This window comes from Anguilla anguilla, chromosome 12, assembly GCF_013347855.1.
Source record: "Anguilla anguilla isolate fAngAng1 chromosome 12, fAngAng1.pri, whole genome shotgun sequence".
Taxonomy (NCBI): Eukaryota; Metazoa; Chordata; class Actinopteri; order Anguilliformes; family Anguillidae; genus Anguilla; species Anguilla anguilla.
Genome location: NC_049212.1, coordinates 36938775 through 36953932, shown reverse-complemented (window position 1 = coordinate 36953932; position 15158 = coordinate 36938775). Strand labels below are relative to the sequence as shown.

At 44.4% G+C, this 15158-nt stretch overlaps 2 protein-coding genes across 4 annotated transcripts; both read left to right on the top strand.

The window, feature by feature from the left end:
- The first annotated feature begins 1042 nt into the window (after positions 1-1042).
- On the top strand, positions 1043-3578 carry LOC118209675 (olfactory receptor 52E4-like). Of its 3 annotated transcripts, none has more exons than XM_035385229.1 (2): positions 1043-1680; positions 2963-3578. In XM_035385229.1, exons 1-2 carry the CDS (start codon positions 1316-1318, stop codon positions 3030-3032), a joined length of 435 nt encoding a protein of 144 aa, XP_035241120.1. In that variant the 5' UTR covers positions 1043-1315; the 3' UTR covers positions 3033-3578. The 3 variants fall into 3 exon arrangements, with proteins under 3 accessions (XP_035241120.1, XP_035241121.1, XP_035241119.1); XM_035385230.1 differs by having other exon boundaries at positions 2356-3578; XM_035385228.1 differs by having other exon boundaries at positions 1043-3578.
- Positions 3579-6978: 3400 nt separating this feature from the next.
- LOC118209160 lies at positions 6979-14677 on the top strand. The gene is made up of 2 exons (XM_035384321.1): positions 6979-7017; positions 12469-14677. Exon 2 carries the CDS (start codon positions 12890-12892, stop codon positions 14675-14677), a length of 1788 nt encoding a protein of 595 aa, XP_035240212.1. The 5' UTR covers positions 6979-7017; positions 12469-12889.
- The last annotated feature ends 481 nt before the right edge of the window (positions 14678-15158 follow it).

Here is a 15158-nt window from a genome sequence, read left to right as displayed (position 1 = left end):
ATAAATTTTTTGTGCAGTGTTGTGTGTTACGACGGGTTGAAACAGCTAATTTCCTCGATGCAGTTTACTGCCGGTTGATTTGATTAGCGGTATTAATGTGATGAGAAGCGCTTTGTCGTTTGAATGCATAACCCCGGTCAACAACATCCAACAGCGCCCCACAGCTAAGAGCGTGTGCTCCCCATTATCTATAGTAGCCCATACAGGACAGAATAAGTGCATGGTATACATCAGCGGTCTCCAACCCTGGTCCTGGAGAGCTACAGGGTCTGCTGGTTTTCATAGTGACTCTGCACTTCATGAATCAATTACAGCAGGTGATTAGACAGATAACTCAACTCACCTGGTGTCTTGGGTCTCAATTGGGTGCTGATTTTAAAGTGAAAACAAAAACTAGCAGACCCCGTAGCACTCCAGGACCAGGGTTGGAGACCACTGGTATACATGGAACATACAATGATACATGACAAGTTACTGTGGCTGTGTTTACTATAGGTGCGGGTATGTATCTGCTACAGGTGGAAGCTATACTAGTTGTACTCCTGCATGGCACATAGCTTCTGCTTGCTAGTGTTGTTGTGTGTCAAAACTATACAATCTTATATCCCACAGGACAGTGGTTTAAATGAGATGTATTTGGAGTCTGTGGTGTACACACATCAGTAATTTATCAAAAAACACTTCACTTGTGAAAACAAATACTCCATTCATGTCTAAACATTCCCCATGTTAGCTTGTGCCTCAGTCTCCCCGATATACATACACATATGCAATAATCATTTATTATTTTTTTTCTGCTATGCTATGGCGCTGTTCTTCACCCTTTACACATAAACACCCCCCCTGCAAAAAAGTGTTTTGTTTTCAGCTGTATGCTCTCCTCAGAGGAAAAAACCATAAAGGCCCCACTCATCACATGTAGATCTAACATCAGCCACGCCAGGGGACTTCAGAATGGGCAGTGCTCTACCTAATGAGGGAAAGATGCTATATAAAAAGCACATTCTGCCCCGCTTGGAGTGTGACCGGAGTATAATGCGTCGTCTGTTCAGAGAGTGAAACTGAACCCTGTTGGTTCTGCAGGTCACAGAGCAGGAGAGAAGGAGTGCAAGTATTATATATGCTGATTCGGATCATTCATTCAGGTTGAAGTTATATTCAGTTGTTCTGGACAGAATTTCAGAGTATGTCCCAACGGAAATGAAACTTTTAACATCCTCAGCTTCTTCTTAAATGCTTTTTCAAGAGACTCTCTGCCATTCAGGAATAATGCTTCTTGTGGCTTCTGTTAGGTGAGACTTGTGAATATTTAACAATGGTTGAATTTTCTTCAAACTCAACAGACATTCTGACCCTGCAAGGCTTTGACCTACCTCCTCAAGGGGTGTATGCTGCATTTATTTTCGCCATGCTGAATTACCTTGTAATTCTCTTCTGTAACATTTTCCTGATGGCCACCATTATCACGAATAAGAGCCTCCACCAGCCCATGTACATCCTGCTCTTTAACCTGCCCATCAATGACCTCATTGGCTCGTCAGCCCTTTTCCTGCAGCTCATCAAAGATATCCTGCTGGACTCCAGGTACATCGAGGCCTCCAACTGCATCGCTCAGGCATTTTTCATCCACATTTACGGGGTTGGCAGCCTGCTAATCATCTCTGCCATGGCTTACGACAGGTACATCGCCATATGCAACCCACTGAAGTACAGCACCATAATGACCAACAGCCACATCGCGAAAATAATCGCATCGGTGTGGCTCGTGGCCCTGCTCTTGATTGGCGTGCTGTTCTTCTTACTACTACGGCTGCCTCGGTGCACATCTTTAATAACGCATACTTACTGTAGCAATCCCTCTCTGCTTGCACTAGTCTGTGCAGACACCACCATCAACAACATTTACGGACTGTTCATCACAGCCGGCTTGCAAGTGTTTTCTGTGGGTCTGATTCTCTACACCTACCTGCAGATTTTGCTTGCATGCTTTAAAAGCAAACGCTCTGACACAAAAAGCAAAGCTCTGCAGACCTGTGCAACTCATTTGACCGTCTTTCTCATTTTGGAGTGTTTAGGATTTTTCACAATTATCTCATATCGCATAAAGCAGCTGTCTCCTCATTCAAGGAGGATAATTGGAGCTTCCAACATGATATTTCCCCCTACTCTCAACCCAATAATATACGGCCTTAGAACAAAGGAAATCCGACAGAGGATTAAGATGGCAATCTGCAAAACAGTGAATCCTTAATTTTTCTTTTGAAAAATATTTTTGTAGCAATACTGCTTACTAAGACTGAGAAATACTAGAAATTTAGGATTTATTTACTTATTTACTTTTTTTTTTTTTTTTAGAACGGATCAACAGGAGTCTTTTAGCCCTATCAGCATACATGTCTCCAGTGCATAACCAAAAAAGTAGCTGCCCAGTTTCTCTTGCATGTCATTTTAAAGAATTTATACACTGTATGTCTAAACTATGTAAGACATGCAAGTGCTTTAAGAAGTCCAATAATTCCACAGCCAATCATTGACTTTGAAAACTAAAGTCTTATCAAACAGATTTTGATGAAAAAGCATACAAAACCATTAGTTTTATGACTCCAAAATTATTCATATAGCAACATGAAAAATATATTTTTCTGGAGAATCACATTCACATGTTTTCAATTCAGTGCTTTAGATATACCTAAATGTGATGTTTGTGCTCCAAAATGAATATGAAAGTAAAGTAGAGGGATGTAGTGTCTTCTTAATGTTTCAATCGTATGACAGTGAGTCTGATGGAAGACTTTTCCCTCCCTGTTGTTATTCTCAAAGATGATCTTCTTTTGCAGCGCCTTGTGTGACTCTAGAACCGCAGATGGCTTAAAGATAGGACATTTAAAGAACAAAGAGTGAAATGGTGAACTAGTTGTAGCTGCAAAAATACCCTTTATGATCCATTATGTGTTTTTTTCAGGAAAGGCCCATTGGAATTAATGGGAAGCAACAAGCAAACTGGAAGCTGTCAGGTTCAGCTTCCACTGTAAATAAATGTTGTGGTATGAAGAATTCTTACTTCCACGTGTGGTTGTTCAATTGATGGTGTAATTATACCTGCCCTTTTGCATATGTCCCCTCCTTACATAGTAATATGCATTTTTTGTAATTCATGTATTCAATATTTAATAAATTTGATTTCAAAATGTATTGTTGGTTCTGTTTGTTACATTGCAACAAATTATTTTAATCATTCTCATTTCATTGAATCAAGTTTAGACCTTCCAGAGACAGCAAACAAAAATAGTTGAGCAACTTTAAATGCTGTTAGTACCATAATGTGCATGTACTTAATTACAATAGGTAATAAAGAGGTCTTTCACTCTTAAACAGTTTTTAAAGAGTCCATTTAACAGCGTGGAATCCTCTCCTGAGAAGGTCTCAGGGTACTATCTCTCTGCTTGAGCTCATGGGTATGATCCATAACAGGCGAAACTTCATTCCTGTTGTTCATTGTTTATTACTTGCTGAGCTGAATTTATTTATTTATTTATTTAGCATTTATCTTATGTTTTTTTCCAACCAAGAATGAACTATGCCGTATAATTTGTTAATGATATTTTCATTTTTGTACATTGCATGTTCTGTTTGTGTTTTGAGACCTTCATTTAAACTTAAACAAGTTTTTTTTTATTTTTATAAAACAAGTGACAGCTTAAGCAATGAATCAACAATTTTGACTTCCATAATCAATTTCTGCCGCTACGGTTTATTTTTGACAATAACATAACATGACACTGAAGCACAATGTTGTTTGTCCAAATATTGGAACCTGTTGAAATGTGTTCTCTGTATGCAATTTCTATATTTTTGTGACAAAATATCAATGACAAATTATTTTTTATGCTGCATGGCCATTTCTTCCTGGATACATTTTTTTTTTTTTTTTTTGTTAAAATGCCATATAGTCCTCCTGGCGTTTAAAGTTTGGTTTTCAACGTGTGACAAACAGTAATGAAATAAACTGCTGATTAAATAGCATGAAATATTTAATATTTAAGTTATATTCACTATTCAGTGTAACCTAGTAAGGAGCTATATTTAAAAAGAGAAACGTTGAGCAAACTGACCTGAATGGTCTTCATATTTGGGGAATTTCATTTTAAATCATAATAAAAGCCAGCACACAAGGTAATCATCCCCACAACATAATTCCCCAAAAGGTTTTACACGTCTTGTATGATGTGACTGATAGTAGTGCTCAAGTGAATTAGCAAAAAAGGCTGCTTTTCATTGCTTTTAATTTTGCGCATAAGCACGCGTGCACTTTCTGCAGATGTTGAATTGGAAAATAAACTACATTTGATCAAGTTCTGTTTTTTTTTTCTTTCTGTGTGTTGCTGCATTAATCTATTACTGCACATCTGCTGTAAAGAACTATGTATGTACGGCTGTTTTTTTTTTTTTTTTTTTGCCTGAGATCAACACGTTTTCTACAAAAATGAAAGAGACAAATGTAAAAGTGGCAAAGTCGATGCAAATGGAAATTCCCAGTGAGCAAAAGCCGAAATCTAGGCATCTAGTTGAATCTTGAATTTACTTTTTTTCATTTAACTTTTTTTTGCGAGTAAATGTCATATGACTGCTCTCATTTTAAATGTGGGAATTTTCCAATGCTTCTGTAAAACCTACCATGCCCCTGCACATTTAGAAATACTGCAGCATGTCCACAGGAGTAAGCAATTTAGACAGGAGGTGGTGCATATGCGGAGGCCTCACTAGGGGGGTGCATGGGGTGCGGACCGCACCGGGTGACACCATCAGATGGCGGTGACACCGAAATGACTGCCAATAAATTTTTTGTGCAGTGTTGTGTGTTACGACGGGTTGAAACAGCTAATTTCCTCAATGCAGTTTACTGCCGGTTGATTTGATTAGCGGTATTAATGTGATGAGAAGCGCTTTGTCGTTTGAATACATAACCCCGGTCAACAACATCCAACAGCGCCCCACGGCTAATAACGTGTGCTCCCCATTATCTATAGTAGCCCATACAGGACAGAATAAGTGCATGGTATACATCAGTGGTCTCCAACCCTGGTCCTGGAGAGCTACAGGGTCTGCTGGTTTTCATAGTGACTCTGCACTTCATGAATCAATTACAGCAGTTGATTAGACAGTTAACTCAACTCACCTGGTGTCTTGGGTCTCAATTGGGTGCTGATTTTAAAGTGAAAACAAAAACCAGCAGACCCCGTAGCGCTCCAGGACCAGGGTTGGAGACCACTGGTATACATGGAACATACAATGATACATGACAAGTTACTGTGGCTGTGTTTACTATAGGTGCGGGTATGTATCTGCTACAGGTGTGTAAGGCCCACGGGAACAGACATAGAGTGGAATTTCCTCTCTGACTGTCGTAAAGCAATTCGCCAGGTGCAGAGTCTGATATTGTCGGGACAGAGTGACCCGTAAGACCTTGGCATCTGGTTTTGCGACAGTTAACAGGTGACACCTCTTTTCTATGGTCAAGCAATTCTAAAATTATCCCAACATCCTGGAGGTTTCAGATGGCAAGTAATAAAATCACATGGCGAAAATGGGGCAAATTGCTCAGGACAGTTGAGGGACAGTCACAGTGCCCTCACCTGGTGTCACTGGGTAACTTGTCTCCCAACCTTCATAAGGAGAGAAATTTACTCACGCACACTTTTGGTTAGGAAATAAATCCAGATTTGGGTCGAATACATTGATACACTACACTCTGCAATCTTCATATACTGTGGAAAGACATTAAGAGTTGACAGTTGGTACATGTAAATGATTGTACAGTTATTTCATGTTTTTCAGAGTTTTCATGACAATCACGAGAACAAATATTCATATTTGGTATGGTTTTTATGGTCTCTGTGCGAGTGATGCTCTGGTTTAGGTTTTAAAACCAGCAAACATAGAGAAAATCTATTTTAATAAATTTGGAAGTCAGCTGTATTTTTTGGACACTCCTCCTGGTAAATCCATCTGTCTGATCCTGTCTGAACCAAATTCCAATCTTCCCCCCTCCAAGTAAATTTATGGTTTTATGAGCCTTTTGTGGCGACATCCACCTGCCTGCGCTGGGTTCTTATAGGAGAGGAACAGGGCCCTCTGGGAATCTGCAATCAGACTTCCCACACAAGACTCTTTCTGTGTGTAGACTGCTGTCAGGTATGCGCATCTTTATCTTTGATATGATGTACTTTTATTGTTTTACTATTTTCTAAATTCTGAAACGACAAATTGATTATTTTAAGTGTATAACCTACCTGACATTAAAACTGTTAATGACTTGATTTGTGTGGTCTTGGTCAATGTTTCGTTCTTGTAAAAGCCCTCTAAGTCGGTTTCCCCCAATTATGACTAGGGAACTGCCCGTTGGACTTGTTTGATCACCAAGTTTTCAGTTAAGGCGGGACCGTCAGCAGAACCAAGTTGATCCTGGGATGACCAATATTGGCCCTTTCGGAGTCCCTGAACCTTAATTAGGTTATACTCCCCATGAGGGAAATCTCACAACCGCTGTGTCGTCTGCAAACAGCTAGTTAAATTGTCGTTACGGGCGTATCCGCGGTGCGTACCGGGTGAAACTGCGTTGACCCTCGGTGTAGAACTTCAGACGAACTGAGGTCCATTCTAAATCAAGCCTAAATTCTAATTTGGAACATAACTTATTAATTAATATGGAGTCAGATATAACGAGTAAGATCAGCGGGGATAGTAAAACATAGATACAGTATTCACAGGCTGCTTAAAGAATAACCTTTTTCCAACAGCAACAGAGGAAGACATTCTGCATAAACCTTCACTCCGAACTATTTCCCTCCTTGGTGTAGTTTCGAGAGCCTACAATTTTGGTGACCCCGACGTGATCTGATTGCTGTCTGTGGTTTTTGCCTGCGTGACCACTTTCGTAAGACGACAACTTCCTGTCCTACTGTACATTGAGATGAGGTTTGGCGTCGCTGTCGTTCTGTTCTACTTCCAGCTGTGGTGGTAAGTACAGTCTTTACTACTTTTTAGAAAGTGTTGAGGGAAAGATAAAACACCATACAGACACATTTGTAGAACGGGTCGACATACCCAATTAATAGACCGGAGACGTAGAAATCCGGTGGTGATTTAATAATTTTAACTGTACCATGGAGTGTGAGGGATTCGATAGCGGCAGTGTAGACCAAGAGGTCATGGAGATGTTTGGCGTGTGTTTTAAAAATGCCATCGTTCGGGTGCGTGATAGAGGAGTTAGCCTGAATTGGGGCAACGCTGAAATACTTCGTTGGTACCAGACAGAGGGTCGGCAGCTGCAACTTAGATCCCAATATCGAAAACTTCCTGCTGTACTTGTTTACCTGTTGCGCCGAAACGATCTAGCTGCGTTATCTGCAAATATGAGAGCTGTGATTAGCACTAGAGAGTTGGAAAGATCGCGCTCAGATGAGTTAAGAAAACTGCGAGCAGAGGTAGAATCCTTTGCATTTGACAAACAGAACTGGGCAATCCAGAGTAACACTCTGCGAATGCGAATTACTGGTTTGGAGAGGGAGCTTGAGAAGAGCAAAACCTATGCCGAGGCCTTAGAGGCTTGTTGTGGCAAAGTTGGATTGCCTATCTCGGCCATTCGACAAGGGGGAGTTGAGTTCGCCAGTGGTGGCATGCCTGAGGATAGCGAGGATGAGGATATATTAGCCCTAGGAGATAAAACCCGTGAGGATCTCTCTTCTTCGGGAAAATACAGTCATGTGCGTAAGCGGTCTTCTGCAACCCCAAGCATGCCGGGTACGTCTGTCTCTGAGAGGCCTGAGAGTGAATTTTATTATCGCCCTAACCGGCCTGAGGAGCCTAGGCAGCGAAGCCCCGTAATGACTCGTCATAGAACTAGCACAAGTTTCCATAAGCCGGCGCGGATAGCCGTATTAAAAACCATGACGGATGCTGATGACGCTGTTACCCTGATTAGCCGCCCGTTAACTTGCGAAGAATGTTCTAGGCACAAGGAGGTTGTAGGGATGATGCCTAGAAAAGGCCCATTCCAGCCCTACTGGGACAACCTCATGTTGCAAGCCTCGGTATATAATTTAGAGCTTCGGGACATATGGCAGATTATCCTCCTTACGATCCCAGAGGAGCTGAGGTCTAAAATGCCGGAGGAACTGCGATCGGGGAGGATTGTGGTTAAACAGGAGGGTGAGCTAGACAATGAGGTATATGACCGACTTAAGGAGGCTTTGCTGCAATTGCGGGGTCCAACGCATGCGGCGTGGCATAAGATCCTCGACATAAAGCAGGGACCTAAGGAAGCCTTTGAAGTGTATGCCGAGAAAATGTGGGTATCTTTCAAAGAGCACTCGGGCTTGGAGCAAGCGGACCGTGATCAGGAAGTGCTGTTGCAGCTCCTGAAAAACAATGCGGGGTCCCATATCCAGCAAGCATTAGCCAATGGAGCTGACCCACCAGAGAATACCTACCGGTCATTGGTGGAATGGGCTTCAAAAATAGAAAACCGGCTACAAAAGCAAGGCAAGCTTCGCTCTGTTTTTGCGGCTCACTGGGTAGCCGAAGGGAAAGGGGCAAAGGATGCAATAGATGGCAATGGTAGCTCACAGCCGGGATGCGTATACTGTCATAAGACCAATCATAACCTCGATCAGTGCTTCAGGCTAAGAGAAAAATTGGGCCTTCCCAGACAGGCATCCAAAAATGATAAACGCATACTGCTGGAGCTGGGAAAATTAATAATGCAGAGCAACCCGATGGCCAGCGAGCGACGCTCAGCTGAGCAAGCCCAAAAAGCCGTGAGCAACCCCTATAGTGCGCTCCAAGCAGAATTGGCAGCGTTAGCTGCCAATTATGAGGATTCACAATAGGGGTGCGTGGCCTCCCTTGCGCTCGGGAGCATTATTCCTAGTGGAAACCGGATTAAAATACGAGCTAGTCTTGGAGGCCGATTAGTTAATGTTTTAGTCGATACCGGTGCTGCATGCTCCTGCACGGATATACTATTACCTCTTACGGACCAAACTAGTCAAATTAAAGGCATAGCCGGTACCCTTATGATAGCTACTCGGACACAACCCGTTAAACTTAATCTGGGAGTGGTAGTGCTAGAGGAGCCGTTTTGGTATCTGCCGGGTAATGGAGAAGGGACTATACTGGGCATGGAGATAATGCGGAAATACGGATTTGTGATTCATTGTCTTGAAAAACAAATTGAAATAAGAACTGAAAGGGCTGCAAAACAGCGCCCTCCGGGAAACCGCATTATGTCTATATCCACTTCAGATCCCATCCAGCAATTGATTAGCAAACATAGCGATGTTTGGGCCAATCATGAACATGATTGTGGCCTTGTGGACTTTGAAGTTGGTATTGAGGGGGATCCACCTCCCCCCCAAAAGCAATACCGCATTAAACCAGAGGCGGAGGCCGCGGTACATGAAATAGTTAAACAACTCGAAATAAGAGGTATTGTTCGGCGGTGTAGCTCAACCGCTAACTCTCCCTGTCTACCGGTGCCAAAGCCAAATGGTAAATGGCGTCTCTGTATTGATTATCAGCGTCTCAATCATGTATTGCCCAGGGCCACAGCTATTGTGGCAAACCCATCTACTATCTTGACTCAGATATCAACCGACGCGTGCTGGTTTACTGTTCTGGACATCAAAAATGGCTTTTGGTCCCTTAAAGTTAAGCGAAGGGACCAGTGGAAATTGGCATTTACTGTTAATCAGATTCAGTACACCTGGGAAAGAATGCCACAGGGATACCACAATAGTCCAGCCATTTTCCATAGAGCAGTAGCTGATGTTTTGGGACCGCTGCTAGCAACGGGTGATGTCATCCATTATGTGGATGACATCCTAGTGGCGACGGGGGGATCACTCAAGGATCACCTCCAAGTAGTGGACACAGTAGTACAGACCCTGGGGAAAGCAGGATTTAAGCTTAATAAAGAGAAGGCGCAACTTGCGCAAAAAGAAGTCCACTATTTAGGCTACACCCTTAGTCAAAATCACCGTGCTTTGACGGAGGACAGGCGTAAAAGTATTGCGGAACTACCCCGACCCTACACTTTGAATGCGTTACAAAAAGTGTTGGGAACAGCTAATTATCTACGTGATTTCATCCCGGATTTTGCTGAAACTGCGGCCCCGTTGTACAGCCTGTTAAAAGGGAAATCTAAGCCATCCGATGTGCTTGAATGGACTGAGGAGCACGATGCTGCATTTACAGCTTTGAAACAGCGTTTGTGCGTGGCTCCGGCATTAGGTTTACCTAATCCGTCTAAGCCATTTCATATTCAGGTGGACGCGCACGCAAATACACTTAGTGGCGTGTTAGCTCAAGAGCATGGGGGGTTGTTGCGTCCAATTGCATACTACAGTCGCAAAAAATCTCCAGTCGAGCAGGGATTTGACCCATGTATGCAGCACGTCCTTGCAGTTCATTGGATGTTAACAACAACAGAACCTATTGTGGGGTTTCAACCTGTTGTTGTGCACACAATGCACACGCCGGTTCGAATGCTGATGCAGGGCCAAATCAAAGGCGTATCATCTCACAGGTTAGCAAGATGGCTAACTGATATTCAGGCGCGTGAGATCACGGTAGAAAACAACCGAATCCTACCACATCCGCTTGGGGACATAGAAGGTCAGCCGCACATCTGTGAACCGAGACCAGAGGTGCAAAGCCCGGTTGGTGAGGTGGAACTGCCTGGTCAGACCCGAGCGTATATTGATGGCTCGCGGTTCTGGAGTGAGGGCCGATTTCATACGGGATGTGCGGTCTGGGTCCCTCAGGACAACTCTAAAAATAGCCAACAGTTATTATTTAAGTTGTCTCCTAGGATGTCAGCACAGGAAGCTGAGCTTGTCGCGTTGCTAGAAGCCATTAAAGCCCACCCCGAATCGTTATGCGTATATACTGATAGCCGCTATGCGTTCGGGGTGGTGCATGATTTTATGGCTCAGTGGCAACTGCGCAAGTTTCTCACGGCTGCCGGAGCGCCGATAAAACATTTTAATATTGTTACTGCGATATGGCAAGCGACTCAGGACCGCAAAGCTCCCCTTTCAGTAATTAAAGTGCGAGCGCACATTACAAAAAATCCAGATGTGCATGAAAAAAATAACAGCATTGCTGATCACCTAGCTAAATTAGCTGCCTCATGCGGTGATGACTGGCAGCAGGAGACTTCATTGGGCCTTGCTGTGAGTGCGATTCAGGTTACTCCCTTTGACCTCAAGCAATATCAGCAGGAGCTGTGGGAGGAGGGGGGTGAACTCATACCACACTTAAAGCAGGACCAGCTGGTGACAGTCGAAGAGGGCATAGTGCTACGGGATGGTAGATATGTCGTTCCTGCTAGTCTTCAAAAACCAATCATCGCAATGTACCATGAATATGCACATGTAGCAGCTGATAAAACAATCAAATTGATAAAGCGGTACTTCTGGTGGCCGCAGATGTCTTTGGATGTTAAGCAATGGTGTGATTTATGTCTTGTGTGTGCCACTGTCAACCAGGGTAAGCGTGGTCGCATGAACCTGCGGCGGCCAGACCCTCCAAAAGGGCCATGGGAGTCCCTCCAGTTAGATTTCATTGGTCCGCTTCCCAGTGCCAAGGGGGGGTATCGCTATTGCCTCGTGATCATTGATAAATTCTCCAAATGGGTTGAAGCAATTCCCACACGTAATAACACCGCGAATACTGTGGCACGAGTGCTGGCGAACCAGATTATCCCCCTCTGGGGAGCGCCGATGCAAATTGAATCTGATCAGGGGACTCATTTCACGGGCCAGGTGACTAAAGACATGTGCAAGATGTTGAATATAAAGCAAAAACTGCATATCCCTTACAGACCTCAGAGCTCCGGAATGGTTGAGCGGGTGAACCGCACAATTAAAGAGGGCATTGCCAAACAAATGGCACAGCACCAGAATGGGTGGATTGAGGCTCTGCCCACCGTCCTGACCGTCTTAAGGGCTACACCCTCCAAAGCTACAGGCATTAGCCCATATGAGCTTATGACCGGGAGGGTGATGAAACTGCCCATTGACCCAGCAATTTCCCCTGCCGACCTGGGACCGTTGGTGCGGATAAAACAGCAGGTGGTGCTGGCTCAACTGCAGGAGCGGCTCAAGATGCTACATGCTCAGGCTGCGCTGAGACAGCAGCAGTCTGACCTGCAGAATGAGCGTCAGTTTAACCCCACCTCTGAAACTAAATTTACAGAGGGGGACATGATCATGGTACGAGTCTTTGTGAAGCAAGACGCTTTTGCTCCCCGATGGCATGGGCCATATGAAGTGAAAGCTGTCTGCAACAGCTGTATAGCCGTGACCATCCGGGGGAAGCTAAAGTGGTACCACATGTCCCAATGTAAATTGTTCAAAGGTGCTGAAGAGAATTAACCGTGTTTCCTTTGTGTCTTTCCCATTCTAGGCTTGCTGCAGCAATCCCATGGGTGCCGGATACCAGGAGGGTGTCAGGGGACTCATGTGTGAAGCTGGGGCAGCGTATCCTCCTGAACTACCATCTGAAATGTGGGAGATGGGTGTGGCGATATTTTAAGGGGCCATCCACACCTCATATCACCATACCGCTAAGGGAACCAGTTACATGGCCTCCCGGGATAGCACCGGAACCAAATTGTGCCGCAAAAATTTGCTGTAGGTCAGGTTCCACCCATCTCCCATCCAGGACAGTAACTGGCTACACACTTTTGCAGCCCATAAAATTCACACAACCCAACACCACAGCCTGGTACAAGCTTAAAGAGTACCCAGGCGCTGACATTGGCAGCTTACATCTGCTACATTATGAAAATAACCATGGCTTAGATCCAAAAAAGTGCTACCGCACGATGGATCTAGAGCCAAGCACCTATCGATGCACCCATACCGAGCCACATAATCAAACACACATAGGATACACAGAGTTAATTTTCAATGTAACCTCCTCCTCTATTAACGACCGCAGTGGACTTAAAGCCTTCATCTGGACCAGCCGGAAGGAGGGGACATACTGCGTGGGGCGATGCGAGGCTAGTCTGGAGACTTACACCAGTCCCCAGAACTGCACTTGGACTCGACATCATTGTTTTAATTTAACCACCTGCGGATATCACAAGCCCACGCAGTGTCCTAAGACCTACCCTCTCCCTCCTGGTGGTCTCATTAAGGGAAATGTAAACAAAACCTTATTACATGACGTGAATCTTGTAATGGCGCATGTTAGTTACAATATCTCGAACATCCTGTCAGCTTATGTAACCCATTGTGACATAAAGGACAAAACATATGCATGGCTGCAGGCACGGCTCGATGATTTAGTTTCTGATTATAAAGGCAGACTTGCCGTTCAAATTCCACCCGTACGCTCTAAGCGAGACTTGTTCGGAGATGTTACAGGTCTTTTCGGTTCAGGTAACTCTATTGCAAACACCTATAAAATAACAAAACAATCTCAATACTCAGCATGGTTGGCAAATCAAGTGGCCACTGGTTTCCAACACCTCACTAATAGCAATGAGAATATCATTAAGGCTGTAAGGTCCGAAGCGCAGGCGCTTCTTGCCATCAGCCATTCATTATTCAATCAGACCCGTACCATCGAGCGTGCCTTAGCCTGCAGAACATATGCTCAGGATCTGTTTACTGCTGCCAGACAAGAGATTTTAGACCTTCGTCTGCGCAAACCCCCGAGGCATGTTCTAAATGATTTGATAGAAACTTTAGACCTGCACAGGTGGATTGTGTCAGAAAAAATGAAAGACATAAAGCATGCCGAATTATTGACAACTTTTATGATGTACACAGGGACTGAATGTGTGGGATGTATTGGGTTCTTTGTTTCTTTTCCTTTAATTCACCCAGAACAGGTGTACCCAAATTCCACTACCATACGCTCTATCGGCGTAGTAGTGAAGAATCAGATTCTAAAATTAGATCACCTTACCGGGTATATCACTATGAGGGGCACAGAGACCATATTCACCACTCGCATGTGTTGTCATGAAACCTCTAGCTATATCATCTGTACCTGTAACACCTTACAACCTTTTTCTCCCAATGATACCAAATTCATTAGTGTGCAGTCTTTGCATGGCCACGCTGACGCTATCCAGGTTTCCCACACACAATGGTGCGTCATCAGCGAGATGAACTCTTTCTCGTATGGAGGTCTGACCTGTCCAGCAAACCACACTTTCTGCTTGGAAGTGACGGAAGATTTGGCCATGGGTCAGATTAACATTCTAGGCCGAGTTCCACTGGAGGTAGACGTCTCCCCGTGGTGGGAGGACACATTCTACGAACAAGGAACGCGGGCCCTGACTGACCTAATGAGTTTGGTAGAACAGATCATCCGTGACACCAATTACCACATCAACCAGGCCCAGGTGGAGGTGAATCTGGCCAAAAGAACAGCGGAGATCCTGGCCAGCTCCTCTACCCGGTCCGCCCAGGACGCGTACACCTGGTGGGATTGGGTGTTCCGAGGGTGCGTCATCGCTAGCGCAGTCATCTTTACCATCACCCTGGTTCAATGCTGTTATTTTCGACACCTAATACACTCTCTGCGCACCTCCACTCATGCTGCTTTGGTTCTCAGCCCCCTCCAGTTGCCATCGAGGCCGGGCTGGAGACCATAAACACCGGACCTGGACTGCTGTCAAAGTTGGGCATTTTCAGTGACCCCTGGGACAGTGTTCTGTTTGTCCCACGGGGCCAGAGAGGGGAATCTGTAAGGCCCACGGGAACAGACATAGAGTGGAATTTCCTCTCTGACTGTCGTAAAGCAATTCGCCAGGTGCAGAGTCTGATATTGTCGGGACAGAGTGACCCGTAAGACCTTGGCATCTGGTTTTGCGACAGTTAACAGGTGACACCTCTTTTCTATGGTCAAGCAATTCTAAAATTATCCCAACATCCTGGAGGTTTCAGATGGCAAGTAATAAAATCACATGGCGAAAATGGGGCAAATTGCTCAGGACAGTTGAGGGACAGTCACAGTGCCCTCACCTGGTGTCACTGGGTAACTTGTCTCCCAACCTTCATAAGGAGAGAAATTTACTCACGCACACTTTTGGTTAGGAAATAAATCCAGATTTGGGTCGAATACATTGATACACT

Bases quoted from the DNA above. Each gene is read 5' to 3' on its own strand.
- LOC118209160 (XM_035384321.1), top strand. From the start codon at position 12,890: ATGGATCTAGAGCCAAGCACCTATCGATGCACCCATACCGAGCCACAT.
- LOC118209675 (XM_035385228.1), top strand. From the start codon at position 1,316: ATGGTTGAATTTTCTTCAAACTCAACAGACATTCTGACCCTGCAAGGC.